At 37.5% G+C, this 27,051-nt stretch overlaps 1 protein-coding gene across 1 annotated transcript in view; it reads left to right on the top strand.

The window, feature by feature from the left end:
- Positions 1-27,051, top strand: part of LOC103781860 (dedicator of cytokinesis protein 2-like) — a gene marked incomplete at its 5' end in the record, with an annotated part of 52,798 nt that overhangs the window by 24,394 nt on the left and 1,353 nt on the right. Inside the window, 17 exons of the mRNA XM_008949583.1 lie at positions 2,859-3,015; positions 4,125-4,165; positions 5,600-5,690; positions 6,702-6,821; positions 8,628-8,717; positions 9,546-9,650; positions 11,237-11,378; positions 13,174-13,255; positions 15,562-15,646; positions 17,162-17,248; positions 17,582-17,758; positions 18,728-18,811; positions 21,282-21,419; positions 23,499-23,626; positions 24,624-24,804; positions 26,220-26,340; positions 26,867-27,009. Coding sequence (XP_008947831.1) covers positions 2,859-3,015; positions 4,125-4,165; positions 5,600-5,690; positions 6,702-6,821; positions 8,628-8,717; positions 9,546-9,650; positions 11,237-11,378; positions 13,174-13,255; positions 15,562-15,646; positions 17,162-17,248; positions 17,582-17,758; positions 18,728-18,811; positions 21,282-21,419; positions 23,499-23,626; positions 24,624-24,804; positions 26,220-26,340; positions 26,867-27,009 — 1,972 coding nt within the window. The remainder of the gene's footprint in view (positions 1-2,858; positions 3,016-4,124; positions 4,166-5,599; positions 5,691-6,701; positions 6,822-8,627; positions 8,718-9,545; positions 9,651-11,236; positions 11,379-13,173; positions 13,256-15,561; positions 15,647-17,161; positions 17,249-17,581; positions 17,759-18,727; positions 18,812-21,281; positions 21,420-23,498; positions 23,627-24,623; positions 24,805-26,219; positions 26,341-26,866; positions 27,010-27,051) is intronic.

Below are 27,051 nucleotides of genomic sequence, written 5' to 3'. Positions count from 1 at the left end.
TTCAGCAGAAGTTTAAGCAGTGTCTTGCATGTGTCCCTAGTCCTACATGGCATCGTGTGCTGTGGCAGCTTTATGACCTGTGCCCTCCTAGAGAGCACCAAGGGACAGTTGTGCTAATATGGAAGAGGCGAGAGGCTGTTCTCAACAGGCAGAATACAGAAGGCTTCCCTGGTTTGGGGAATGGAGGAGAATCTAGCTGGATGAATACCAGTTGTGCTGTGCCACTTGTCCTCAGGCTCAGAAAATGAATTCTGGCATGTTTTAGTTACTAATAGAGGCACAACAGAAAATAGGATTTGGCAGCTTTCCAGCCCCGCATCGTTGCAGCTGCCCATGTTATGCAGTTATTTTCTCAAACATTATTGAATATTATTTCTTTATTTATTTATTTTAAAACATCTTGGGTTTTTTAAACTCTCTTTAAAAATTCAAAAGTTTCTTATGTTCTCCTGGGGAAAAAGAATCTTCAGAAGTTTTATGCATCCTTTTTGGGGGGATTATTGTATAAAACTGAGCAAGACATCTTTTAAAATCTCCCCTCCATCCCTACGTTCTTTGCTCCAGCCGTTTCTGTCAATTGTCAACTTTTCAGACACTTTAGTATTTAACATTCCATTTGCAATACGTATGTCATAAGCCATGTTTCAGTAATTTATTTCAATACTTCAGTTATTTTTTTTTCCGACTAGTCAGACAACAGCAGTTAAAGCATTCTGTTTCTCTCTGCTAGCCTCTGTCACATCTTGTGCAATATAAATGTTCTTTCAGACATGCACGTACACATTTGCTCTGTCTCAGCAAAAATTACTTTCTGTTGGAGCTGTACAATCTAAGGAATAAGGCGTTGTTTTTACTTTGCTTAAGTTTGAACTTCAAGACTGGGTACTTAGCTGAGGTCCCCTTCTAGGCCAGGGATTTGAGGATTTCTTTGCAGTTGAAATTAACATGAATATGTATTTTCTGAAGCAATTTTAAATAATTCTGAGGGGTAAAAAGTTATTTTTGCAATTAATTAAAACTCAATTCTTCATAATTAAAGTTTAAAAAATAATAGTGTAGTTAAAGATTAATAATAAATTATTAAATGTATTTGCATATAAATTGAGTGCTGTTAATGAGACACAAGGAGGTCAGAAATCAAGAAAAATGTGTCATTGAAACTGCTCCACTTAAGCACCCAGCATAGCTTCAGGGATTTTGCAATGGCTGGGGGGATTTTACTATTTTCCTGTGAGAAAACATGGTGATTTTAATATATCATTAATAGAATATACAAAATGTACATGTAAATACTTTGTGCATTGAGATGGGTTGACCTTGGATGGATGGATGGGTGCCCACCAAGCTGGCCTATCGCTCATCTCCTCAGGAGGACAAGGGCTTGTTGTATCCTTGAAGTTGTTTAATGATGACTGTAGAGGGACTGTTGAAGCAGAGGCTGCTGGCCCGTTGGTGGTAGGACCTGGTTTTCTTCTCTCTGTTGGATTTTTTTTGCTTACTTTGGCTTAAATCTTCCTACATTGACACCTTTCAAAGAAGGGATTTTTTTGTGGATCAAGATAACAAACCAAAAACTGCCCATGGAAGTGAAGAAAAAGATAATATTTATCCTCGACTTCTGATCAGCAGATGATGTTCAGCCACTTCCTGGAAAGCAAGGCTTCAGTTCATGTCGTGATTACTCCAGAAGACAATGAGCATAATAACCAATGCTCTCCCCAACTTTCTTTTAGCTTTTATTTCTGACCATTCATCATAAGGTTTGGAATATCCCTCTGGTCACTTTGGGTCAGTTGCCCTGACCCTGGCCCCTCCCAAGATCTTGCCCACTCCCAGCCTACTGGCCTTTGAGCATGGAGGGGATGCTGGGGAGACAGCCTTGGTCTCTGCAGCACTGCTCAGAAGTCACCAAAACACTGGTGTTCTAGCTACAGAGCTTTGTACTGTGAGGACTGCTGTGGGGAAAACTAACTCCATCTTGGCCAGACCCAACACGTTTATCTCTTTCTAGATGTGAGAATGTGTGTGTGTGTGTATAGAAAATGCAGTTTGTCAGAGAGACTCCCAATGGAAAACCAGAATGCTAAGTAGAGGAAACAAGCTCTTGAGCAAAGAATAAAAGTAATCCTTAATTAGATCCTGGTCATCATTTCATAATGTTTAACCGGTTAAGCTTTGAAAACAAAGCTGTGATAGGAATGTGAACTATCTACTAAATCACTTCAGCACTTGATAGAAACAACTTATGCTAATATTTTCTCCATGTAAATTGGAATCTAATGGTGATGTATAGAACTCACTTTCCTATATTTTATCAAAAGAGGGCTAACTGCTTTTTTTTAATCTATGGAAAGTTTATTGTTTGGTTTTGCTTATTTCTCAGGGGAAAATTTCTTGGAGGTTTTGCTGGTGAATGGGGTTTTCGACTTAAAATTGTAATTTATGTGAGTTTGAACTTTCTACGTACATGTAACCGTACAAAAAGAGGGAAAACAGCTGTTAGATTTTATGTTGCGTGGTAAATGAGGAAAGGGAGCTGTAGTATTTATGGCAGTACTGTGGCATTCCAGAGGCTGGGGTTTATTATACTGCAGATGTGGGTTGCTCTCTTCTGAAATTGTGGGTATATGCTTGAATTTGGAGTAATTTTCAGACAGGAAAAATAAATGCTTCATTTTTTTCTTTTTATTTATATCCCATCTGTCTTCTGGATATCTAAATTACCAATGCACAAAGGGGATTTCCTGTGCATTCTGCAGCTTCTTTAGCCCTGGTTCAGTACTTGCCTTCAGGTCCAGTTTTTCAGCTGATAAGCCACTAATTTTCACAGAACTGTAAAAATGTTTTTTTGCTTACAGTCTTACAGAGTGTGCGTGTCAGTATCCCAGCATTTCTCAATTAGTTGAGAGTTTTGTCAGCCTCGTTAAAGGGCTCCTGGAGAAACTGCTGGATTACCGAACCGTGATGAGTGATGAGAGCAAGGACAACCGCATGAGCTGCACCGTCAACTTGCTGGTACGTCCTCGCCTGTAACTCTGGTGTGAGAACGGGGAAGCAGTTTCAAATCCGTTTACTACAGGTGAAGGTAGATCTTCCTGGGGACAGGAGTGGTTGGCAATGCTCAGCAGTGATTTAAGCTTTGACGGAAGATATTTTTTTTTATCTATTTGCACGGATATATACATAAAACCCCCACAATGGTGTCCACTCAGTTCTTTGATTTGGCCTTTATGGCTTATGTTGGATAAATAAGTAGGTATGCTGCTTAAATACCTTTCCCTTTTGACAGGCTTCATGTAACAGTGAGCTTTTGCCAGAATGAAGTTCTCTGTGAGAAACTAACCCATTTGCTTCTTTAGCAACTCATTCATAGCAATTCAGGGTTTTAAATCTGGGCAAGAAACTTGCAAGATACACTTGCCATAAGGTGCTGAAAGTACTTGAATATCTGATGTGGTTCTGGCTATTTTGTGGTGAGGGTACTGCATATAGAGATTCCTCCAGCAGAAATTCCTCTAAGTGGTAGAATAACCTTCATTGCTTTAAAGGCTGGAAAGAGAACGTGGTTAATCTGTATTGCACTCACATACTCCATGGTCTGCAGTAAGCACTGTGCAATGTGGTATAAACTGGTGCAGTTCTGCAGGAGCGTTCGCAGTTCTTTCCACACTTTTTGCACAGGCTTAGCAACTCATATGCCTGCAGAAGTGTTCCGGTTAAAAAAATGGGCTTTATTCCTGGAATTAGGCCCTTACAGGTACTTCACAACATTGTTACATATCAAATTCAGTAAACACCAGCTTCTTTTCTGCCCATCAGGTTTAGCCAGAGCATATATTTTATGACATTTATGGATTTGGATAACCATATTATTCTTTTCTCCAGTGTAAAAACTTTCACTGATGATGTTATTACTGAACTAGAAGAAGTATACACACGTGTGTATAGTAATAACATACTAATAACTAAAATATTTGCTCAAGTAGTATTGCCGAGTTTGAACTTAGACTAGTCTGTAAATAGTTTCTGATGCTGTCCAATAGCAAAAAAAAAGCATATGTATTTTTATCTTGTGTTTTAATAAAAGAAATTAGGAGGTAACTTTTAAATGCTTGTCCCCCCAGAATTTCTACAAGGACATTAACCGTGAAGAGATGTATATCAGGTATGGAAGTTCTGTTGGGTCAGGTTTGGAGAGCACGGTAGTATTCTCTTATGAATTCTGGTTTTATCACTGGACTTGGATTTCTGTTACTTAATGTTAATTAAGTAACATCCACAATGACTCTGTAGTTGTCCTGGCCTCATTTATATTCTCAGTCCACTGTTTCTTTAGCCTTCAGCCATTTGAAATCTATCGTATGTACTCAGCAACAGCATTTTTTTGTCCCAAGAATCAGCTTTTAGTGAATTAAATCACTTGACATTAATTGTCTGTTGGTTTAAATGAAGAAAATGCAGCTAGATTTGAGGTTTGATGGAGGGTGTATCATAAATCTAGAATGGCAGGTAAAAAACATTCAGGTTTTGTATAATTGTGCAGTCTGCCAAGTCTCTTTAAATATGCAACACTACATGCAATGCAGAATTACTAGTAAAGCATTTTTCTCTGAGAGCTATAACTACACTGGCAAATCCTTTCAGATGTGACATGGCCTCTTACTGTCTCCAAGAGTTCTGCCTATGAGCTGCAGCAAATCTTGCTGTTCAAAGGCTCATTATTTCTTGCCTCCTCTCATGCTGCAAAATCTGCAGAAGCAGCCCCATCTCAGCCACTGCAGTACAAAGCCCAGAGTCTCAGCTGAAGGGAGCACTGGAGGTGATTCATAGCTGAACCTGGAGCTAGGAGCTGCAGTGGCTGAGAACATTGCTGAGGGAGACACATTTTCAGTAGGGTTGCCAAGTGGCAGTGGTAATGCCCTGAACTGCCTCAGCAAGGGGTCAGAGCTCTGTGCCTGCACTCCTGTTAAGTGGAAGAGGATGGGATGCGCTTTTTCTTTCTGGTTGCTGGAAAAGGTGTGGCTGGAGTCACATGATGGGCAGTGGCTGTGCTGATGGCAGCAGTGCTGCCCTAGGGATCAAGGTAACTCAGAACAACACTTCTACCCCTACTATCTTCTGAGCTGTACAGGGACTTGCATTATATTTCTTTGCTGATATCTTCTGTTTTCTCCTTTACCTCGTGTTATCTGTTGTGCTTGCATCTATTTAAGTGGGAAGTGTTTACATGCAATCAAAAAAATGCTACAAAGAAAGGCAGGGATCCTTAGTAGCAGAAATAAGGGGCTCAGAGGTCTGAGTTAGACCTGCTGTCTGGTCATTCTTTCTCCTCCTCCTGGAGGTGGAGCTGACAGCATTTGAGAGGAGGAGGTTAGCTCTTCCTCCTCCATTTGTGCACAGCTTCGGCATACAAAGGGAACACACGGAAGTCTGAACAAACAGGCAGAGCTTTAACCCCTCTCAGCATCCTCAGGGATGCCTTGGGTAGTGGCTGCATGACATCTATGGAATTCTCATTATGGACTTTATCTAGAACTTTTTTGACACATATCCCAGTGATGTCACTATCTGGTCTAATTCTTGTTCTCTTCTCTAACAGATATTTATATAAACTGCGAGATCTTCATTTAGATTGTGAGAATTACACTGAAGCAGCATACACCCTTCTACTCCACACATGGCTCTTGAAGGTTAGATTTTCTAAACTCAATGTATAAGCTTTTGCAATTTTAAATTTGTAATTTAAATATGACTGTCTTAATCTCAGATTGCTGAGATTCCATAGGAGTGGAGTTTCTAGTTAAAAGTACTGCAGTAGGTCATACAAAATGGACATTAATTGCTGAAACTATAGGTGACTAAAAGCCATATATTGGTAAAACTAAATACTTTAGCAAAACCAGTTTTATTTTCTAGTGATAACATAGGGTGCAAGTTCTGAAGGCATTTAACTTCCATGTGATTTTCACTTTGCTAATTTCTTTCTATTCGAAACATAACAAGGATAAAAATTAAATACAAATTTTTCCACCTATCACGGGGGGACACCTGACTTTACATTTTAAATAATATGGATCACTCTGGCAAATTATGCTTTTTTTTTGCTACAACTGATGTTTATTCTCATTATAACCGATGTTATCAATAGAAATGGTCAGTAAGATGCATTTCCATTTCAAAGGACAATTCAAAATTTAGATCTTCTTCAGCAAAATTTGAGATTTCTCATGGACTTTAAATTGGACTTTTCACAGTACTATTTGGCTTAGACTTAATTTTGATTTCTCAGATGGTACAAAAATATGAGGTATATTGTTATGTATTGATAGACACAAAGATAATATTATATGCAAATATCTGAATAAGAAAAAAAGTCAAAACTGAATCAGTCAAGATGAAATCACTGAAATAAGATTAATTTTCTTGTTTAGATTTTTATCCAGATTTTTTGGGTGAGGGGCAGGAAGGAAAACAGATTTTTCAAATATTGTCTAGTCCCGGTTCTTGTGTGAAGTACAGCACTTGTTTGAAGAGGTTACAAAAACATTCCCTGTGCCTTTCCCAGCAGCTTTGTGTAAGGGTGACAAAAACCTTGGGGAAAAAAACACTTAGAGGGGACCAGACCTCCGGGGTGGGATACATGTGTGTGAAAAGTTGAACTCCAAAATCATATGGTTTTTTTAACGTGTTTTTATTCTCAGTGGTCAGATGAACAGTGTGCACCTCAAGTCATGTCAACTGAGTTCCAGTGTTCACAGACTTACCGACACTTGAAAGAGAATTTGTACGAGAAGATCATAGAATACTTTGACAAGGGAAAGGTAGGTCTGTAGAGTTCTTCCCGTTGCCAAATCTCTGTCTGCTGTGCTGCTCTGTGTAGTGCTTAATGAATATTCTCTGTATAAAACATTTGTGTAGGAAATCCTCTTTCAAATGTGGGTCAGGTAAAAATTGTATCCTGAAAGGCTTATTCACAAGGTATATCTGTTCTATATAAACACAATTTTTCAATTACTACATTCACAATGAACGAGGACTAATGTTTATACTGGCCACAAGCATCTCTGCCAGACAGTAATAAAAATAATAATGTTGAATGTACTTTGCTTTACTAGGAAAGGAGTGCAGACAACACAGATCACACACCTCAACCATTTGGTTGTCGTATCTGGAAAAAACAGATGGTTCAAAGTGGAGGTATTTGTTTCAGAGAAGTCTGAGAACTGAATCCTAAACTTAAAATGTAGTAGTTTGATGTTCAGTACCTGAGCCTAGTTCAAGTTTTTTTAAATAAAAAAAATAATCTGTTACTAAAATTCCTTGTCAATACAATGACAGTAGAGCTGAGATGTTTGGAAATAAAGCAAAGAACTGGAAAGCAAGGAAAAATTCGGCACTGCTGGGTAATGAACCTTATGACCCACTAAGGCCTTTAAGTCTTTATATGTTGTTCATCTCTAGCCAGAGGTGTGAAAGGGGAAGGCAATTTATTATTACTTCTTGGAAAATAAAGGTGTAGCTCCCCTATGAAAGTCCTTCCTCTAATTCAGTAGGTAGAAAGTGTTTGGTGCTCTGGCACAGGAAAATGCAGTGCTAGTCATGATGTCTGAGTTGGTTGGTGTTTGGTTTGGTTTGGTATTATTTTTCCCTGACATCTGAAATAACTACAGTGCAGCAGTCCCCACCCACTGTATCAGAATTATCAAATCCTCATGATTTCTGATGTCCCTGGCATTCAGGTGCTCCTTGGATAGACCAGAGGAGGTTTGCAGGGAGCAGAATGCAGCTGTCAGGTTCAGAACTACCTAGCCTAGGAGGCTGTGGCACTGTGTAAGGGTGGTCATAATGCATGTGGCCACCAGTGGTGTTACATCAGTTAGAGAATTATGCTCAGAAACTCCCTTTTGTCTCCTTTATTCTGAAGAGCTGAGCAAACTGACAGAATTTGAGAAATATCCTCATGAGAGGGAGTTTCTAGCTGATTTAAGACTACTGTTGTGCTGCATACATTAAGTGTCTATACCAGATGAAAAAACCTGTCCAAGTCTTTGCAATGCAGCCCTGTAATGCCTCACAGTAATTTCCAGAGGTAGCTATTAAGTTGTGTGGAAAGAAACAAGCTGCTACTCAGGGCACATGCCAATTTAAGTGGAAGCCTTGTAATTTTTTAGCTGACTGGGACATATGCCATATGTGAGGCTGCCTATGCTGATGTATGTTTTAGGAGTCCTTGGAAAATGAAATATGTTTGTTTTAGAGAGGCAGGTGTCAGTCCCCTCCTACACTGCTCCTATGCTAGGGCTGTGTTCTGGATGTTATGCACCATAGTGATTTACTTCTTTTCTTTACTATATCTCAAATGTTAGGTGATTTTTTTTACTATTGCAAGAATAAACTAGGTTTACTTATTCCTTCCTATAATGAACCATAAAACACTTTTATTTTTTACATTAATCTGTTTTCCTAAAGTTTATGATTGTCTTGAGCCTTCCATTCTAAATGTGCAGTTAATAAATGACTGCAATGTAAAGACAGCATAATCAATAAAACTGTAGTTAAACAGTGATGCATCAAAACCTTGTTTGTTGCTACTGGATTTACTTTTTGAGTGAGTGTTTGCATTGCAGATGTGGGAAGAAGCCATATCTTTATGCAAAGAACTTGCAGAGCAGTATGAAAAAGAAGTTTTTGACTATGAACTTCTAAGTCAAAACCTGGTAAGATTATGTACAGATCTTCAAATTATTTTAGTCACAGAAATGAGTCTTTTTGGGCTATCAAATGGTAGAGCTGCTTATAAGCTTGTTGTCTACAGTTTATTTTTAACCAATTTGTCATAGAGCTGCCGTGTTGTATTGTAACATTCCAGTGGTAAAGCAGAGATTCCTAAAGAACTGCTTGTTAAAGTTGCATGGACATGTGCTTACTGAGTTCTTTTGAAGCTTCTACAGAAATGATAAATATGATCTGAGTTGGCACAATTTAAAGACCACGTATAAAAGAAATATAACAAGCTTTTGAGGCCTTTGTGCTTCTCTAGGGTAGAAAAAGCATCTGGATGGATTTCTCCCCTCCCCCCTCCCCGACATTTGTCTTTAACTTTTAGGAACTCAGATCCTTACAAACCTAAAGAATTCTATCCTAGCCATGCACTGGGGAAGTAATACATCACAAGGAATTAGAACTAAGTCCAAAGGTTAGAAAGATTTTAAAGGAAAATGTTCCTTTTAAGAAATGTTTAATTATTTCTTTTATATCCTTTAATAAATGTTCAATTATTTCTTTTCACTAAAATCGAATTAATCCAAAGAGAACCCACTCCCCTATATACTGTCTTTATTTCTACCTCCAAGATTCTACACTAGCAGGATCTTTAACAAATGTTTAGGGTTTATTATCAGTGATTATTACTACAGCTTGCCAGCTGATAATTCATAGTGCTTGCATGTCCACTGATAGCTGTAGTATATAGCATAGTATTACTGCAGAGGTTAAAAAATAAATAAACCCAAACCAGAAGTAATTTCAGTTGGTTTTGCTTTCAGATTCAACAAGCAAAGTTCTATGAAAACATCATGAAAATTCTGAGACCTAAACCAGACTATTTTGCTGTTGGATATTATGGCCAAGGGTTCCCCACATTTCTGAGGGTAAAACTATTTAATATCTTTTATTTCATCTATTTGCATATACTTCTAGACATATGACTGTACTCCACTAGTGCAAGTGACTCTATTTGCCATGGATTTAGTTTTGCTTGGATGCAGGACTGTAGTCAGAATCTTAGTTGTTACTTGTATGAGATGTTTACAGATGTGTTTAAGTTGACTCTTTCTTGGTTTTGTTGTGGAAACTAGAAGATGTATCAGGTAGTGAAGTTGATATATGAGGGCCAAATGCAGCAATATGATGTAATTTGGTATGGGCAGCTCTTATGGTACATATTTATCAGATAAGACCACACACAGGTTATTGAGAACTAGTAGAAAATCCTTAACTAATTTGTGTTCAAATTGAATCCAAAATACTGTTTCACATGAGCTTGGTATTTTTAAGTGTACCTTGTAATGTACGTACAAGAGGTTTAGATTTCTGTTGCCTCTCAGCTACAACTGAAATACATTATGAATGTAGAAACAGCATTTTTTTCAGATCAATGTACTCTATAGCCCAGTATTGCGTCTTTAACAGTGGGAAATAGTAGACAGGTAAGGTAGGGAAGGGTATAATATAAAGTAGGTGTTAAGTGACACTGACCTGGTATATATTCCCTAATGATCTGATAAACAGCCTCCTGGGCTGGAGGTGATACTTTCGTTTTCTAGCCCTTCGAGGACTGTTCTACAATGACTTTGTCTGGTTGCTTTCTGAACTGATGCCCTCCAGAACATACTGTGGCCTCACAATACACAACTGTGTGTTGGAGATTTACTGTTGCCCTTTGTTGTCACCTGACAGTTTGTCTACACTAGTTATTTTGGAAAGACTGAACAGTGCTTCTTTAATCACCTTCTTCATGCCTTTTGTGACATACTGTTTTCTTACAGTCTTGGTTTATTTAAACAAGCAACCATTCCCTGCCTATGGCAGGAGTGTTGGAACTAGATGATTTTTCAGGTCCTTTCCAAGCCAAACCATTCTGTATGTTTTGATGTCCTTGTTCCATTGCTGTCCATTTTCTAGTTTATGAGATGGTAGGACAAGAAGTGCACATAGTATTTGAAATGTGGATACTCTATGAGTTTGTTCAGTGAGATACTAAGGTTTCTCCTTTTGTTTTCCTGTTAGACCGAATTATAAATGAGGACATTTCATAATAACGAGGAGAATGAGGAGGCAGAGGAAACCTAGTGCTGGTATTAGGAAGCTGTGAAACCTGGAACCAGAAAGTGTTTGAAAGCAAAAGCTTTCACTTGACAGACAAGGAGAAAAGGAATTTCAATCCTTTTCTTACCTCCCATTCAGATTTGATGCTGCTCTACAGTAGTATCCCCAGTGACGCTGCCAGTTTACCTTTATTTTGTCCAACAGCGTGAAGTTTCATCTCTGGAGAGCCACTTGTGCATGCCTGCACCTGGTCAAAGGGGTGCCTTGTTTTACAGATAGTTAATATTCAGAAAGCAATAGCGCTCCAAAATTTGGAGACCTTGTTGCTTCCTTGTATTGATAAACACATATCTATAACTTCTGCCTCAGCATCATACAGCCCAAGAAACCCCCTGTGTATTCCTTGCAGAACAAAGTGTTCATCTATCGTGGGAAGGAATATGAGAGGAGGGAGGATTTCCAGGCCCAGCTGATGAGTCAGTTCCCCAGCGCAGAGAAGATGAACACCACCTCAGCACCTGGAGAGGATGTGAAAAACTCTCCTGGGCAGTGTATCCTTCAACACGTGGGAGGTGAAAGAACAAAGGCTAGCTGAAGAAACATTGTTAGCAGGAGTTTTTCTGTGTGAAACTGTCATATCCTAAAAAGGGTAAAACTTTATTAATGTGACAAATCAGTCTGCAGTTTTACTTATGTCCTACATGTCTTTTATACTTTATTCCTGAAATGTTTGCTCCTGTCTTTATCACATTTCTAAGGAGTCTGTCTCAGTCATCGTAGAATCATTTAGGCTGGAAAAGATCCTTAAACCATAAATCTGGTCCACCACTTAATTTCTTCAATGGCAAAACCAGTGCTGAACTCCTGACTTGGCCAAGTTTAAAGCAGCAAATTGTCTGTTATCTCACATTCCTAGCTGTTGTGGTTTTGATACAAAATTTGTGTCTTCCTTGAATATTGTTCTGACTGGCACTGCACTTAGGCATCACCTGTATTTCTTGGCAATATAAATACATCTTATGTAACTGTCAGAAATTTTCCTAGGAAAAATAACTCAAAAACATTGTTAATCACCTTTTAGAATGTCCTAAATTATTGTTATTTACAAGTACTCTTAACAGTTGCTTGCACTCATGAACTTTTTCTTCATGTTCTGCTTCAGATCACTAGCTGAGTAGATATAGGACCACCTCATTGTACCAGACTGATTTTTTTTTTTTTTTTTAATGTATTGATTTTCCTTTATTAATTTCCAAGGTAATGTAACACTCACATGCTCTCCTGAGAGGAAGTCTATTCTGATGGAACTTGACAGAGGAGAAAAGGAATACTGCTTTTTTTCCACACTGTTGGGACTGAAGCAGAGAGTATTACAGGCTTGTCTAAAATAGTACACTAAGCTTGAGAGACTAGCTCTCATAAATCTGTCTTGTGTCTAAACTAATCTTTTTTTTTTTTTGAGATGATATGCTTCAGTCCTCTCTTAAAGCAGAATTTGCTCAAGTCTATTTGCAACTAACAGGAGTTGCACTACTTACACACTTAAGACCCTGGAATGGGTTGCCCAGGGAGGTGGTTGAGGCCCCATCCCTGGGGGTCTTTAAGGCCAGGCTGGATGAGGCTCTGGGCAGCCTGATCTAGTGGGAGGTGTCCCTGCTCATGGCAGAGGGGTTGGAACTGGGTGACCCTTGTGGTCCCTTCCAACCCTGACAGATTCTGATCTGTTTTAGCAGAGGACTTTAGAGCCCTAATGGCTCAATGGTTGGACTTGATGATCTTGGAGGTCCCTTCCAACCTAAAGGATTCTATGATTCTAAGACAAAGCTACAGGATCTAAGCAGAAGGCATGAGTTTCAAATATACTGAAATATGTAATAATATGATATATTTACCTACAAATACAGTATTCAGGTTAAAAAGTAACACTTCCATAGAAAAAGGAAATTTCAGGTAAAAAGGGCTGCCCAATTACAGGTTTCAAAGATGAAATGCAAAACATCATGGCATTGTGCAGGCCTAAAGCTAAATAGTAAAACTGTTAATATCAGATGTTAATGTTATTTCTGTAAGTTGGCTTCACTTTAAAATTTAATGAATTCAGTTACAGATTTTCGAGCTCAGTCAATAATAAAAATATGCAGTTCAAAATTAATATTAAAATGGTGACTGCTGGTTTGGCCAAGAAAGCTCCACAAATGAAACCCCAAAGCCTGTAGATTTTTCATCAGGAAATGTCTTTTTTAGTGTGTTGGATTTTTTTTTTTCTTTATTTTATTTATTTCTCCCACAGCCTAGAGTATTTCATACTGATAGTTAATGATGTGCCCTTAACTTTCACAAATTCAGATATCCAGTGTTTTACAGTGCAACCAGTCCTTGAGGAGCAACCTAGATTCAAAAATAAGGCAGTGCCTGACCAGATTATAAAGTAAGTGTATTTCTGTGATGGATAATACAATGCAAGTCAGTCCATAATCCTAAACTGACAACTGTTATTTTGTCAATTCAGTTACTTGCCAGTGAATCTGAGCTTCTGTTGTCTTAGTTTACTGACGTATGTATTCCCTAGGAATTTAATGAAAGAACACCTACCCATTTTCCACTTAAGAAACAGCATATGGTTACAGGGTAGGGAGGCAAAATCCATGCTTTTGGATGGACAGCCAAATGCACCATCAGTTAAGGCTAGCCATATTTTCTCCCTATTCTAGTCAGTCCCTTGTGAAAGCAGGAGGTATGACTGCATCTCCCTAATTGAAGCTGCTTAAAACAGGCATCTTGAGGTAAAATTTCTCCAGGCAAACTGCAGCACCTGCAAGCAAGGCTTTGCAATGTCTCCACACTTAAACAAAGAGACTTAAAGATGGCTGAAAAGTGGCTTCTTTTTATCAGCTGAGTTCATTTCTCACTGTTCCACTGCTTGATTTAAACTAGATGTTACCTTTATCTGCAGCCTTCTCTGTAGACTCTTTACTGAAATTGCAATTGATTCAGAGTGGAAAAATAAGAATCACCTAATCACCTCCCCAAAAACACCAGAATAAATAAAGCCGATACAAGTGCAGTTCTTATACTACAAGACGTAAAACCCTCCCCTCTCCCTCCCCCCCCAAAAAAAAAAAAACAACAAAAAACAAAAGAAAAGCAAAACAACAACAACTAAACCTGTGCTCCCAATTTCAACTTGAATTCATTTTAAAGTTGGCAACTGAAAGAAAGCTTATAAATCACAGAATCATAGAAGGCTTTGAGTTGGAAAGGACCTCAGAAGGTTGCCTATTCCAATCCACCTGCAGTAAGCAGGGAAACCCCCAACTAGATCAGGCTGCTCAGAGTCCCATCAAGCCTGACCTTGAATGTCTCTAGGGATATGTTCTGGTCCTCAACTAGATTTCAGTGTAGTGCCAGCTGTGTTTTCAACTTGTAACAATTTTATTTAGTGAAAGGCTCCCCATGAAGTACCCTCTTGTCATATGGGAGATTTTGTAGTTGTCTCAGATGCAGAATTGAACCAAACTGCCAATTTCATCTGTTTTCATGAGATGTATTTTTATGAGTGCACTTCACTGGGCATTTAATTGCTACATTAGTTGATCGCAATGCATTTATCCTATCAAAGAGCTTAAAAAAAGATCTGTCCTTTCAGGTGGAACTGTATGAAGTGACATGACTTGGTATAGCAATACTTTCTACTTGATTTTCTGTATTGGTGAAGTAGTGGTTTGGATCAGAAATCATACAGTCCTATGAACTAAAACACCAGAAGTTTGTTTGGCTCAGCTGTTGGGATCTCTATTTATTTGTCTATCCAGGCTTCCAAAATGTGGCTCTGTGACCATATTTCTGGGATTTTTTTTTTATACAGTAAATTAATGTTTACTTACCATGGCTTTAAATATCATTAATAATTAAACCAATAACTAAAAAACAAAAGGAAAGATTTTGCTGCTGACAGCATAATACTTAACCAAAACTGTGCAATCTCTATTCTTTCAAATAAACCAGTGCTAAAAGCTAAGTGGCTACCAGTTTAGTGGAAATATGTGCTCACAGTGTTAGAGAATGATTCATGAGCTAAATAGAATAGAGCCTAACACTAATTTGCAATGCATTTCTTTACATTGATGGTCGCCCTCTTCAAGTGTTTATATACATTAATTTATCTATCATGAGAAATTATTAGGGGCTTCCAATGTTGAGTTTATCAGATACCTGTTGTTCTGCATTGTGAGTAGAATTGTTAGAGATGATTAAACTGATTTGGTATGTGCTGTGGATGAAAAAACCTAAGTAATTCGATTCAGGTGAATATATCTGCTCTGTTCAGTCAATTCTTTTTAACAAAATATACTCATTTTATGAGCCATTATAAAGCTGACAAGCAGTGTGCATGCCACAGCAAGAATAAAGTAAAATCTTTTAGTAAAAATCTTTTTCTAGAAAAAGTTTTCTAAAAACTAAAAAAAAAAGTTTCTTTTTCTAGTTCTGGAAAATTTTATACCTTGAAATTACACCCAGTTACAGGCTGGAGCTTAATACTTGTAAAAGGCTCTGTGTTGACTCTGATTTGTAGGAAAAGTAGCCGTCTCCTGGGTTTGCAGTAAAGTGCTTCAGAAAACCGAGCAGTAAATTTGCTTTAATTAAAAACTCAACAGACTCAAAAAATTTCACTGTGATAAATTCCATGCATTTCTGAAATCTGTGTTTTACAATAGCCTTTTTTAAATCTTTCAGTTTTTATAAGTCGAACAATGTGCACCGGTTCCACTATTCAAGACCAGTCAGGAAAGGATCTGTTGACCCTGAAAATGAATTTGCTGTAAGTAAATGATAGGGTGATTGATGTAGTTCTAGTAGTTGTGAGTGACTTCTGATCTCTATCCTTTCTCAGTCTCAGATGACTCATTACAGACATGATAACTTTAGGATCCAGTTAAAAAAAAAAATAAACACAAGATTTCTCTATTTCAGCACTAGTCCCATGTGCATAATTCACACATCCATTTCATCTGCAGGTAGCATGTAGTTAAAGGTGTTCAATACACTTGTGTTCAGCAGTAACATTTTCTGGTACAGATTTTCATTATGAAACAAGGAGACATGTAAATAAATATCAACTGGTTTGCCTCTTGTACTGTACAACAGTTTTGTCAACTGCCAGCTTGGCAACGAGAGGTGTGTGTTCTCTGCTTTCATCAGTCCTGTGAAATCTTGACAGACTAGAGAACTACCTATGTCATTTTTATTCCCACACACGATGGTGTAATGCTGAGAAATAGTTCTTATTGTTCAACTCTTCTAAGAAATCTGCAATGTCATGAACTATTTTTCAGTGTCATGCATAAAAATGTGCTATATATCTATAATTTAACTTTACAGACGTTGATATTTTGCAGTTCGTTGTGAAAAACATATCAGCCAGGCTTTATGGCTAAAGCTATGCTCTCGGGATACTGAGGGGAAGAGCCATTTATTTAGAAATTGCACAGTTTCAGTTGTGTGAGTGCTGATCAGTAGTGCCAGCAGGAGCTTCTCACATGCTGTTAAATTAAATGCTTTAGACTCTTGCCTGACCATGACATCCCAGCTTTGAACCGGGGGATCAAGATTCTTGATGTATGTGGGCTTCCTTTGCACACTGGAGAGTCTCAAAACCATTTATAAATATAACTTGAAAAGTTTTATACAGATTAAGTCCATGTTTTCATTGCTGATGACAACAGATAAAATGAACGCTTACTTGGGATGAGTGGAAATTGGAATATTGGGAGCATGTCTCTGCTGAGTTCATTACTACGTTTCCCAGTATTAGCGGTTTAGATGAGCTGATATTGGTAAAATAAAGAGCAGGTAGAGCAAATGAACTAGTGGCATTTTAAAATACCAGCAGCTAGTCTTTTTCAGAAGAGGAAAAAGAGAGGGAGGGGGAAAAAAATACCGGTAAGTTGTTATAGGTGTTACTGCTTTTAGTTGCAGAAACACATTGCAAAAGGGAGGGAGGAAGTATAATCTGAGTAGAGGTGAGAGGAGGTCATCTAGTCAGTCATTCCATCTGTAATGGTAAAAATAGGAATAGATACTAAAAGATTCAAGGGTAATATTCTTTTTCCTCTGCTTTATGCAGGTTTAGTGCCTGAAGATGACTTAATCTGAAATCAGAAAAATGATTTGTGCAAATTGCTGTGCTAGATTGATTTCGTAGTGTCCTTTTTTGCAAAAATGTGCATGTGTCTTCCATCTACATACTTTTCACTCTGACATTTCAGAACGCAGAAAAGATTAAAGTTTAAATCTTGAAGCATAATTTTCTCCCTGCCTTGATTTTTTCTAATAGTCTATGTGGATCGAGAGAACATCCTTTGTTACAGCATACAAACTTCCTGGAATTTTACGATGGTTTGAGGTTGTATCCATGTCACAGGTGGGTGTTAACATGCTAAGAACCCATAAAACATGTATCTTTATGATTCTTCATGTCCAAAATAGTTTGCATATTTATCACACAAGGCTATTTTTATTTACTTATTTTTATACGTACAAAACTGTTAATACTTACGATTTATCTTTTTACTGCTGGGATCAATATATCTTTACATTTGTTTTATAGTTCCAGGACCAAGTCCTAAGAGAACTGAACAAATTTTTGGTAGTTTGCTATATTATAAGAGTTTTTTTTCCTATAGGTGAAGTTTTATAAAATGAGAAATACCTTTTATCTCTTTATAAACCTTAGAAGTCTTCTGTTTCTTTATAGACTACAATTAGTCCTTTAGAGAATGCTATTGAGACTATGTCAACAACAAATGAAAAAATTCTGATGATGATTAACCAGTACCAGAGTGATGAGAACCTTCCTATTAATCCGCTTTCTATGCTCCTGAATGGAATTGTTGATCCAGCTGTTATGGGTGGCTTTGCTAAATATGAGAAGGTAAGAGCTTTCAAGTCAATACAAAGAACATATTCATATGTATTATTTCATAATCTTCCTATATTCTTTGTTCCAAGTGGCACTGGAACATAGGCTTGGGAATGTGAAAGCCATAACTCTACCCATTAAGAGATTATTAATTATTAATGTTTTGGATGAAAATGAATGTGGGGTTACCCCACAGCTGTAGAGCTCTATTCTACCTGCCATTTCCTGATGAAAAACACGTGCCATGCTCAGCAAGCCCAGCATGTCAGAGAGACTTGGATAGTGCTGAAGAGATGCCATATATATACATATAAAATATGTATATATCTCTATACAACATGTGGTATGCATGACATATTCTGGAGGAGTATGTTACACTATGTTAGTCCTGATGCACCATTTGCTTAGGTATTGGGCAATAATGGATAAGTAGCTACATTCTTCAGTTGTACCTGGGGGACAAAATCTTTGAACAGTACAAGGCCATGTGTCTGCAGTATCTGGCCCTGCCTACCTAGGGAAGATTTCTGTTATGTGTAACACCAGCTATTGTCAGTAGGTAGGGTACTTGAATAAAGTGATCATTTATCACTGTAAATCATGATAACTCCAAATCTGTGCCTTTTTTGATTCAGCACAAGCTTAATAAACAATCATTTGGTTTCATAGGAAGGGTCTCCAACTCTGAAGTATTGGATGAAGACTGAAGACCTTTTAAACAAAAAAAAGCACCTCAGTTCTCAACTGATGTGTTAGGGGAATATCACTAGCAGAAGCTGGTTAAGGAGCATGTGTATGTCTCTCTTATTTGAAGACCAATATTATGGTCACCATCTGGAGTCAGTGGAGGAATCACTGATTTCTTTACCTGTCAAAATGATGAACTGTATTTTTTTTTTTTTTTTTTTTTTTTTTGTTTTTGTGTGAACTGTTTTTTTTTTTTTTTTTTTTTTTGTTTTTTTTTTTTTTTTGTTGTCTAAGGCTTTCTTTACAGAAGAATATATCAGAGACCATCCAGAGGATCAAGAAAAGCTGAATAGACTCAAAGATCTAATTGCTTGGCAGGTAACTTCTTTTTGACAGCAGCCATCCAAGGCTTCATCAGCTATTCCTTCTTCTGTTTAGCAAGAGAACACAGACTTCAGAAGATTGTCTTATTTACTTTTTTCTTGTTGTGTGGTGGGTAATTTGTTTGTTTGTTTGTTTTATTTTTGTTTTCAAAAGTTTCTCCAAAGCAGGGAGGTGTAGAAGGAGGAAAATACTCCTGTTACAAACTTTCCGCCTAGTTCTGTGATGAATTCTGAGATGAATTCAGGCCTTTCAGTACTTAAAGGGTGCTTATAAGAATGATGGGGACAAACTTTTTAGCAGAGTCTGTTGTGAAAGGACAAAGCATCATGGTTTTAAACTGAAAGAAGAGATTTAGACTAGATCTAAGGAAGAAATTTTTTACACTGAGCATGGTGAAACACTGACGCAGATTGCCTAGAGAGGTGGTTGATACCCCATCCCTGGAACCATTCCAGATAACGTTGGCTGGGTCTCTGAGCAACCTGCTCTAGTTGCAGATGTCCCTGCTCCCTGCAGGAAGGTTCAACTAAATGGCCTTTAAAGGTCACTTCCAACCCAAACAATTCTGTGATTCTGTCTTTGTTTCATAGATGAGAAACATCAACAATTAACCATTTATTTTTCCCTCAGCCATTAAATTAATCTTCCAAATAGTTTTAATGGATTTTTTGCACTATTTTCTTAATGGTTTTGAAGTTTCTTCCTGTTTCTCTTAAATGCATCTCAGACCGGTTATTAGTTTGAGTCATCAAACTTTACTGCTTACTGTCCTGTATCTTTGTCCATTGCAGGCTCTATAGATGGTTACTTTCAGACCATCAGAAGTAGTCAGTGGCTGTAGTGGTATAAATTGACCGTAATACCATCTGGCATTAGGAAATAAAGTGGTAATTTATATCTATCCCTCTAAACCCTGCTAAAGAGGATAAACAGATCTATCTGTAATAAGTGGGCTTTAATACCATGTTTTTAAAAGCTATATGGAAATTGACCTTCTATAAGATATGATCTGGTCAACGGAGGGGCAGATGTACACAATAATAATATTTATAAGGTCAGAACACAAAAAGGAAGTGTGGAATCTAAACAGACTTTAGAAAAAAACTCCCCAAACATTAATGCAGAATAGCTAAAAGTCAGAGCTGAAACAGTTAAAGCAGGCTACTGGCAGAAGGGTGGCTAAGAGTATGTTGCACAAATCTCGTGAATTGCTATCCTGAAACACTGAAGAGTAATGAAATGTTGTTATATACAAAGTTTGTCTTTGTGGATAAGTTTATTATTAATTAAACAGCATATCAAAGTGTGCTGTCCATTATCTTTGAAGATAAGATTTGTTTTGTTTGCTTTGAACTGGATATTATTACACTAATATAACAGCAAAAATGATAGTAGCAATATAATAGCAAAGGAAAGCATTGTAGGGAAGAGGGGTTAGAAAGGTAGAATTGCTGTAATATTTGCTTCACTATAAGATTCTTTTTTTTCTTAATTTGGTAAGCAAGCCATTCCTTCTGACAAAGATGTATTTTTTTTTCTTATACATTTGATGTGAAGGGAGATATTGCATGAATGGACAGCCCTTTTCCTAACCTTTTTCTCAGTTTTCCTCCTTTAAGGGAGTAAGTATCTACACTTCCCCACTCCCAGGTTTTAAAATCCACTGTTATGTGGGTTGTTATTCTTCCAAATCTTGTGGGAAGAATAAGGAAACTTAACCGCTTTGGTGTACTTGCAACTGCCCCCAGCCTAAAGAATGAGTAGCAAAAAAGAGAAGCACAGGAGTGAAATTGAGCTAAGTCAGCCTGGTTAGTGCAGGCTTCATGGCTTGGGTTGTTCATTTTTGTATTGAAGCATTATCTTACTGATTTTTTCTTGAGATGTGGGAGTGCAGAGGAAGTCTGATGACTAAAATCGAGGAGAAAGGAAGAGGGAACCTTCAGTAACCAGGCAATAACATACTAAGTGGCTACTGGAATTGTCAGAGTGATCACATGATTAAGCCCCCGGTACATTGATTTAAATCTTTGCCAGTCACTTAATCCTCTACTTGAAACCACCTGCCTAAAATCCACTTTGATATTTTTTCATCCCTCTCTTCTCTGTAAACTATGGCAGGCACCTTCATAAGCAGGTGGACTAGTAGTCTAAGAATTTTTTTAACTCTCGCATGGTGTGTATAATCTCCTAAGGGATTAATATTAAAATACATAAAAGAGAGAAACAGTCACAACAGGGCAGCTAACATTCTTCAAAGATTTACTGCGCAAGCTCATTTTTCATGGGCCCTTTCCATCTTGTACTTGCTGCTAAAAGCTGAGGTCAACAGACAAATCTATCTGCCAATCACAGTAAGAGATTTGGAATTGATTTAGTGCATATTTTAAATGCAGTTAGAGGGGTTGTCAGACCCAGTTTAATATTATAACTTTTTCATCTTTTTTTTTTTTTTCTCCTCTTCAAGATACCTTTCCTTGGGGCTGGAATTAGAATTCATGAAAGAAGAGTTTCTGACAATCTTCGGCCTTTCCATGACCGTATGGAGGAATGTTTCAAGCATTTAAAAGTTAAAGTGGAAAAACAATATGGAGCCAGAGAATTGGTACTGCCCTCTTTCTAACCTCTTCTGCACTTTTTCTTTAACTAACACACATCTTGTTCTCCTAAATGATAACACATACTAAACTTTTGTTACTTGTAGGTTTCCTTGTTACCTGTGGTTATTAAGATCTGAGTTGTATAGTCAGAGAGTTGATTCAATCCTCAGACATATAAAATATTCTCATTCTGAAAGATTTGGAGTATTTTATTATGTCCACTAAAATTGGAATTCTTTTCTTTCTTATTAAGGAAGTAAAATAAAGTTCTTTGTAATTTTTTTAGTGGTTTAGGGCTTTGATCTCCAATGGATGTTTCGCTGTGCTAGCCACTTCCAGCTGTGTTGTGACGTAAAACCTATCATGTGTATAATACCATAAGTGCTAGTTGAGGCCGAACTGAAATATATGGGAATTGAAGGATAACTTAAAACCACAAACTCTCCAGACAATTCTAGAATAAAATAGTCTATCTGAGCTTGTGCAGTCTAACAAGAATGAAGTTGGCTGGTTTTTGTGATTAAACACCAGTTGCTTTGGTAATTATTATATGTCATTGCTTGCAGTGTTGATGACTTTATAAAAGGATTTATTTTGGTTGTTATGGGGGAAACAGTAGGGAGTTGCTAATATTATTTTTAGTCTCATGCCACCATCCTTGCAATAATACAGGGGCTGTAATCCACAGTTAACAATCTTGCCTGATGCTTGAACCCTTCAGCACAGTTACAGATCAGCACTTCTTAGAAGCAACTAATTTATAAGTTTGCAAGAGCAGAAGAATGCGCTTTGTGAGTGGCACTACTGCCATTTTACTGTGTCTGACTGTCTCCGGGGCTGGCCTGAGGTTTTTTATTAAAAGGAAAAAGGTAAATAGCTATTGGGCACTTATCAGAAGATTCTGACCAATTCAAAGGGTGAGCAGCATGGAAACTCATTGCATGGAAACTCTGTAGAACACTTGGAAATAATTCTTAAATCTATAAATGTTTCTGGGTCTTCTGTTAGACACCAATCTCAGTAAGAAATGACATCAGAAGTAAAATATTTGACAATTTGCCATGTGAAATTACACATGAATTTTTAATATTTTCTACATAAACAGAATAAACCCCAGTGCTGTTACATTAAATGTTTTTTAAAAGTTGTTCATATCCTGTTTATAGGGCAGACACTGAAGTAGGCTGGAAAAGTAGTTTATGGTGTGCATGGACTGGGTAATTCTCAAAAATCTGCCTCATGCCGTGAGACTGCGATAAAGTAACTAGGAGGAGGCAGCTCATCCCGGGACACCCTTGAACAGAAGAAGAGAAGAGCTAACCGCACTCTGCAGTCTTAGATCCCAGAAGTCACCCTGAAGAAAGAATTAGCCAGGAAGTGTGGTTCTTGTCCCTACCTTATTAACAAAAGTAACAGGAAAGCATTTGGATATGTCAGATTGTTTCAGTTAACTTTGTACTTGGCTGAAAAGCCTAAATAACGATCATAATTAAGCTGAACATTTCCATTAGGAATCTAAATCTTCTTCAAGATTTGGAGTGAATTTTCTCCTTCCTTTGCAGAACCTACCAACTTCAAGCTTTGTTTTTCCTGTCCGGTTGTCAGGGAAATGTTATTTTCCAATATTTGCAAACATATAATTTTAAAAGGAGGTATATATATATATACATATATATACACCAAGATGGCAGAACCTGTTGTACTGAAGAGGGAGCATGGTTAGGGTCTCATTTATTTAGGCCTAACTAAATCTTTTTGCCCAGGCAAGTACTTTAATGGCCTGCTCCAGGTCTGGACAAAATAAGATCAGCAGACATCGTTTCTCTTATTTATTTATTTATTTTTAAACTTAGAGTTCACTATGTCACTTTATAGCTTATTTAACCAGTCACTGTATCACTGAGTTGGAGAGGTCTCAGAGTAAAAGTTATCTAGACAGAAGAAACAATCACAGTACATAACGGTAATGAACTTCTAACATACTAAATGTTAAAATATATGTGCTGTCAAGACCCAGAGAACAGGGATGAAATGAGGTTCACACAGTTGTTTGATGGAATATATTTCTGTTTTCCACCCTGTAGCCAGATTTTGATGACAAGAGAGTGGGACGGCCGAGATCGATGCTGAGATCCTATCGTCAGTTATCAATTATTTCGTTGTCTTCCATGAATTCAGACTGCAGTACTCCAAACAAAATTGCTTCTGAAAGGTTGGTTATGAATACAAGTAAGGAAGTGGGGTGTTTTAGCAAAACCTGTAGTAATGTAACTTGCTTTGCCTTATACGGTTTCTTAATTGCAGCCCTGGGAAACTTAAAGATTTTAAGTGTGAGAGAACAGTTAGAGGTGTATTGATTAACTTTTTCACCTACAAGTTGTTTTGATCACTTTACAAATTATCCTCTGGGCACACAGAATGTCTTCCCACAGAGCATAAAACTGGTCTTGCTGAGCTGTGCAGCTGAATCATGCACATACTTTTTAATTCTTATGATGCTAATTTGTTTGTAGAAAGCCTGGACCAGCATATTCACCATACTACTGAATTTACCAGTGTTTATGTTGTGAAAGAAGTTCAGACCCATGTTCAATAGGCTGATTACATCAGCAGAAAAGGGAGCAAAGCCAGCACTAACTTTTTTTTTTTTCTTTTCTTTTATTAAATTAAAAAGTAGCCCTCTTTTCAAACTATAGAAATTAGAGGAAGAGGGGAGGGGGACTTTTTTTTGATCACTTGGTATGTGTGTAGTTGTCCAACACAGTGTACTAAGCAGGAGGATGCATTTAAAAGCTTACACGCAACAGTAATACTCTGTCCCACTGTTTTGAACAACCAAAGTAGCATGTCTTGCTTTCAGCACCATCTTCACTGCACATAGACTTGCCATATGAGCCCTTACTCTGTTTAGTTTAGGAGTCCTTAAGCTAATGCAGAAATCTTGAAAAATGGATTTGGACTCATATTCATCTTCTACAATATTTGCAGCATTTTAAGACGACATCACACCTCCCAAAGTCATCTTATTTTTATCTAGAGCTGCCAGCTGAAGCACATCATACTCTTTTTGCCATCAGTTTGCCAGACTGCAAAGAAAGTCAACGGGAAGGCTGATCTGCATTTATATTTCATGGGGAAATGATATCAGAATACCACCAGTTTTTAAAATATTACTCAGCAACTTGTACTTTTATCTTTTGCTCCTGCAGCTTTGATTTGGAAGTAGTGCTACCAAAGCCAGTAAAAGCAGAATCAGAAGAGACTGCTCTGCAAATGAATCCTCACCCTGAAGTAAAGATGAGAAGGTCCAAAAAAAGAACAAAAAGAAGCAGTGTGGTGTTTGCTGATGAGAAGGCGGCACCTGATATTTCTCTCTCTGACACAAAAACTGTATGTTACTGATGTAGAATAGTATTTTAGAATCCATAAAAGACGTTTACCTTACTCCTTTGCTAAGGAAAAGAAAAATATATCACATAGTACTTCAGCTGTTGTAAAGGGAAATATGCAGGATACAGATATGATCTGCCCTGACACGAATGAAACCTGCAAGATGCTGAGGAGAAAACTAATCAATAGAAACATCAGAACACCTCTACTCGCCTAAGATGACAGATAATATGGCCATGAAGATGCAATTCCAGAAGCTTGGTTAGCCTGAAAGGGAGCGCTCTGTCGGGAGGGTTATGCTCCTGTGGGGAGAGGCAGTTGGCTGTGCTGACATTTCATGGCAGGTCCTTGCAGTCAGGGTGATTTCAAAAGTGATGAGCCCTGTATGTTTTGTACCTCGTGATGGAACATGCAGCTGTTAGGAAACTGCAAGATTGCAAAGAGTGTTCCTTAAACGGTGCCAGGCTGAATTTTGGAAGCACTGGCATCTATTGCTCCATAGATCATCTGAGTGCCTTTATTGCACTGCTAGATCATTAGAATGACTTATATAACTTACATTGTGCTTCCCCTCCTTCTCCCCCCCATAGTTTAATTCTCAGGAGGTTTTTCTTCCTTTAGTATAAAAAGAAATAATGAAAAAAAAAAATAGAAAGATACCTTCTTGGTACACAGGCCCTATCTAAATTAAAATGTCAGGTGATAACAGATTCTTGAATTGGAGAGATCAAAGTCATTTGATCAAAAAATTTTGAAGGGATCATCAAAGGCAAAGTGAATTCAGTAGAAAGTTAAAATTCTTTTGGGAAACAAGGAGAAACTTATGCAGGATTGTGATTGTCTTACACTACATGTCCTCATAGAAAAGAGAGATATAAGCACAGTTGTGCTCTGAGAAGCATTAATATACTAAAACAAGCAACACCTTTGTCTTTTGATTAATTGAGGTAACATATGCCCAACTGTGGGAATCTCACTACATATTGAATTACAGGATTTTCTATGGACAAATGTTCACAAAACTTCATTTTACTTTGCAGATCCCAGTCAGATCTGACTATTATTCCAAAGATATAGTAGGAATGCCATCCTACAGTTCCAGGTCACAGATCTCTTGTAGATAGCTTTTGTAGGGTAATCTTTTCTATGTGGAACGAGAAGTATTTGTCTAACTATAAATCATCAAAATTGCTACATGGTTTTACCTAGTGTGTAATATTCTATGTGGACCAAATTCTGCTGCTTCTTGTTGCTCTTGTTGTTTACTCAGCACCAATCTCATAAAGATCTAGGATTAGGCATGATAGGTTTTTGGTTTTATTTTAATGCTTAGTATCTTGCTTAGGTCTTTGTTGTTCATATCTCAGTCAATCATTAACAGTATAATTTTTTAAAATTTTTTTTTTTTTTAACAGCTGTCAAGGAAATATGAGTTCATGAGTGACACCAATCTCTCAGAACATGCAGTGGCACCTCAGAAAACATCTGTCCTAAAACAGATGAGTTCTGTCAGTCGTTCTATGCCAACTATCCCAGGTAAGATGCTTTCAGCAAGATGAGAATTCTGCACTTGTGTTAAGAAAACAGTAATAAAAGGTTTGCCCCAAGCACAGCAGGTAGCTCTTGCTTTGTGGCTTTGTGCTTCTGAGACAAAAATGACAGTTTCAGTGTGTATGTATCATGCATGTCATCTTTCCAGATGTCTGTCATGTGTAACAGATGTTTAGCACATCACAACAGACTGTTGTGGCCCGGTACTTTTTTGTGTATTTATCTATTTTTTCTTCTTTGAAAATATTAATTCTTATTGGATTCAGTTTCAACATAATGAAGTTTAGTAGTTCCCCATTTACAAATGGGGAAATTTTAGCTTATCTTTCTATTCTAAGGATATGGTCAGATTAAAGTGTCTCATTTCTTTCTAATAGTTGCAGTAGTGTGTTTTTTTGGTTTTGTTTTGTTGTTGGTTTGTTTGTTTGTTTTTGTAATTCTGTTTTATGTTGTGCTCTGACTCTCCTTTTTTTTTGCTTTTGATTTGTGCAACCAATGTTTCTCTTCTAAGGATTAACTCTGTCTGTCAGCACTGTGGCATCTGATGAAACGATTGCATCACATAGATTGAGTCAACCAGTGTTTCCTTCCACCTCAGATGGTGACAAGAAAACCTTCAAAAAAAAGAAAGTGAACCAGTTATTTAAAACAATGGTAAGTTCTGTCTGTTTATGGGGGAAATTTGGGGGGGGGGGG

Source organism: Merops nubicus, unplaced genomic scaffold, assembly GCF_000691845.1.
Source record: "Merops nubicus isolate BGI_N331 unplaced genomic scaffold, ASM69184v1 scaffold22991, whole genome shotgun sequence".
Classification (NCBI taxonomy): Eukaryota; Metazoa; Chordata; class Aves; order Coraciiformes; family Meropidae; genus Merops; species Merops nubicus.
The sequence above is the reverse complement of the archived record's forward strand: the minus strand, read 5'-3'. Positions and strand labels throughout refer to the sequence as shown.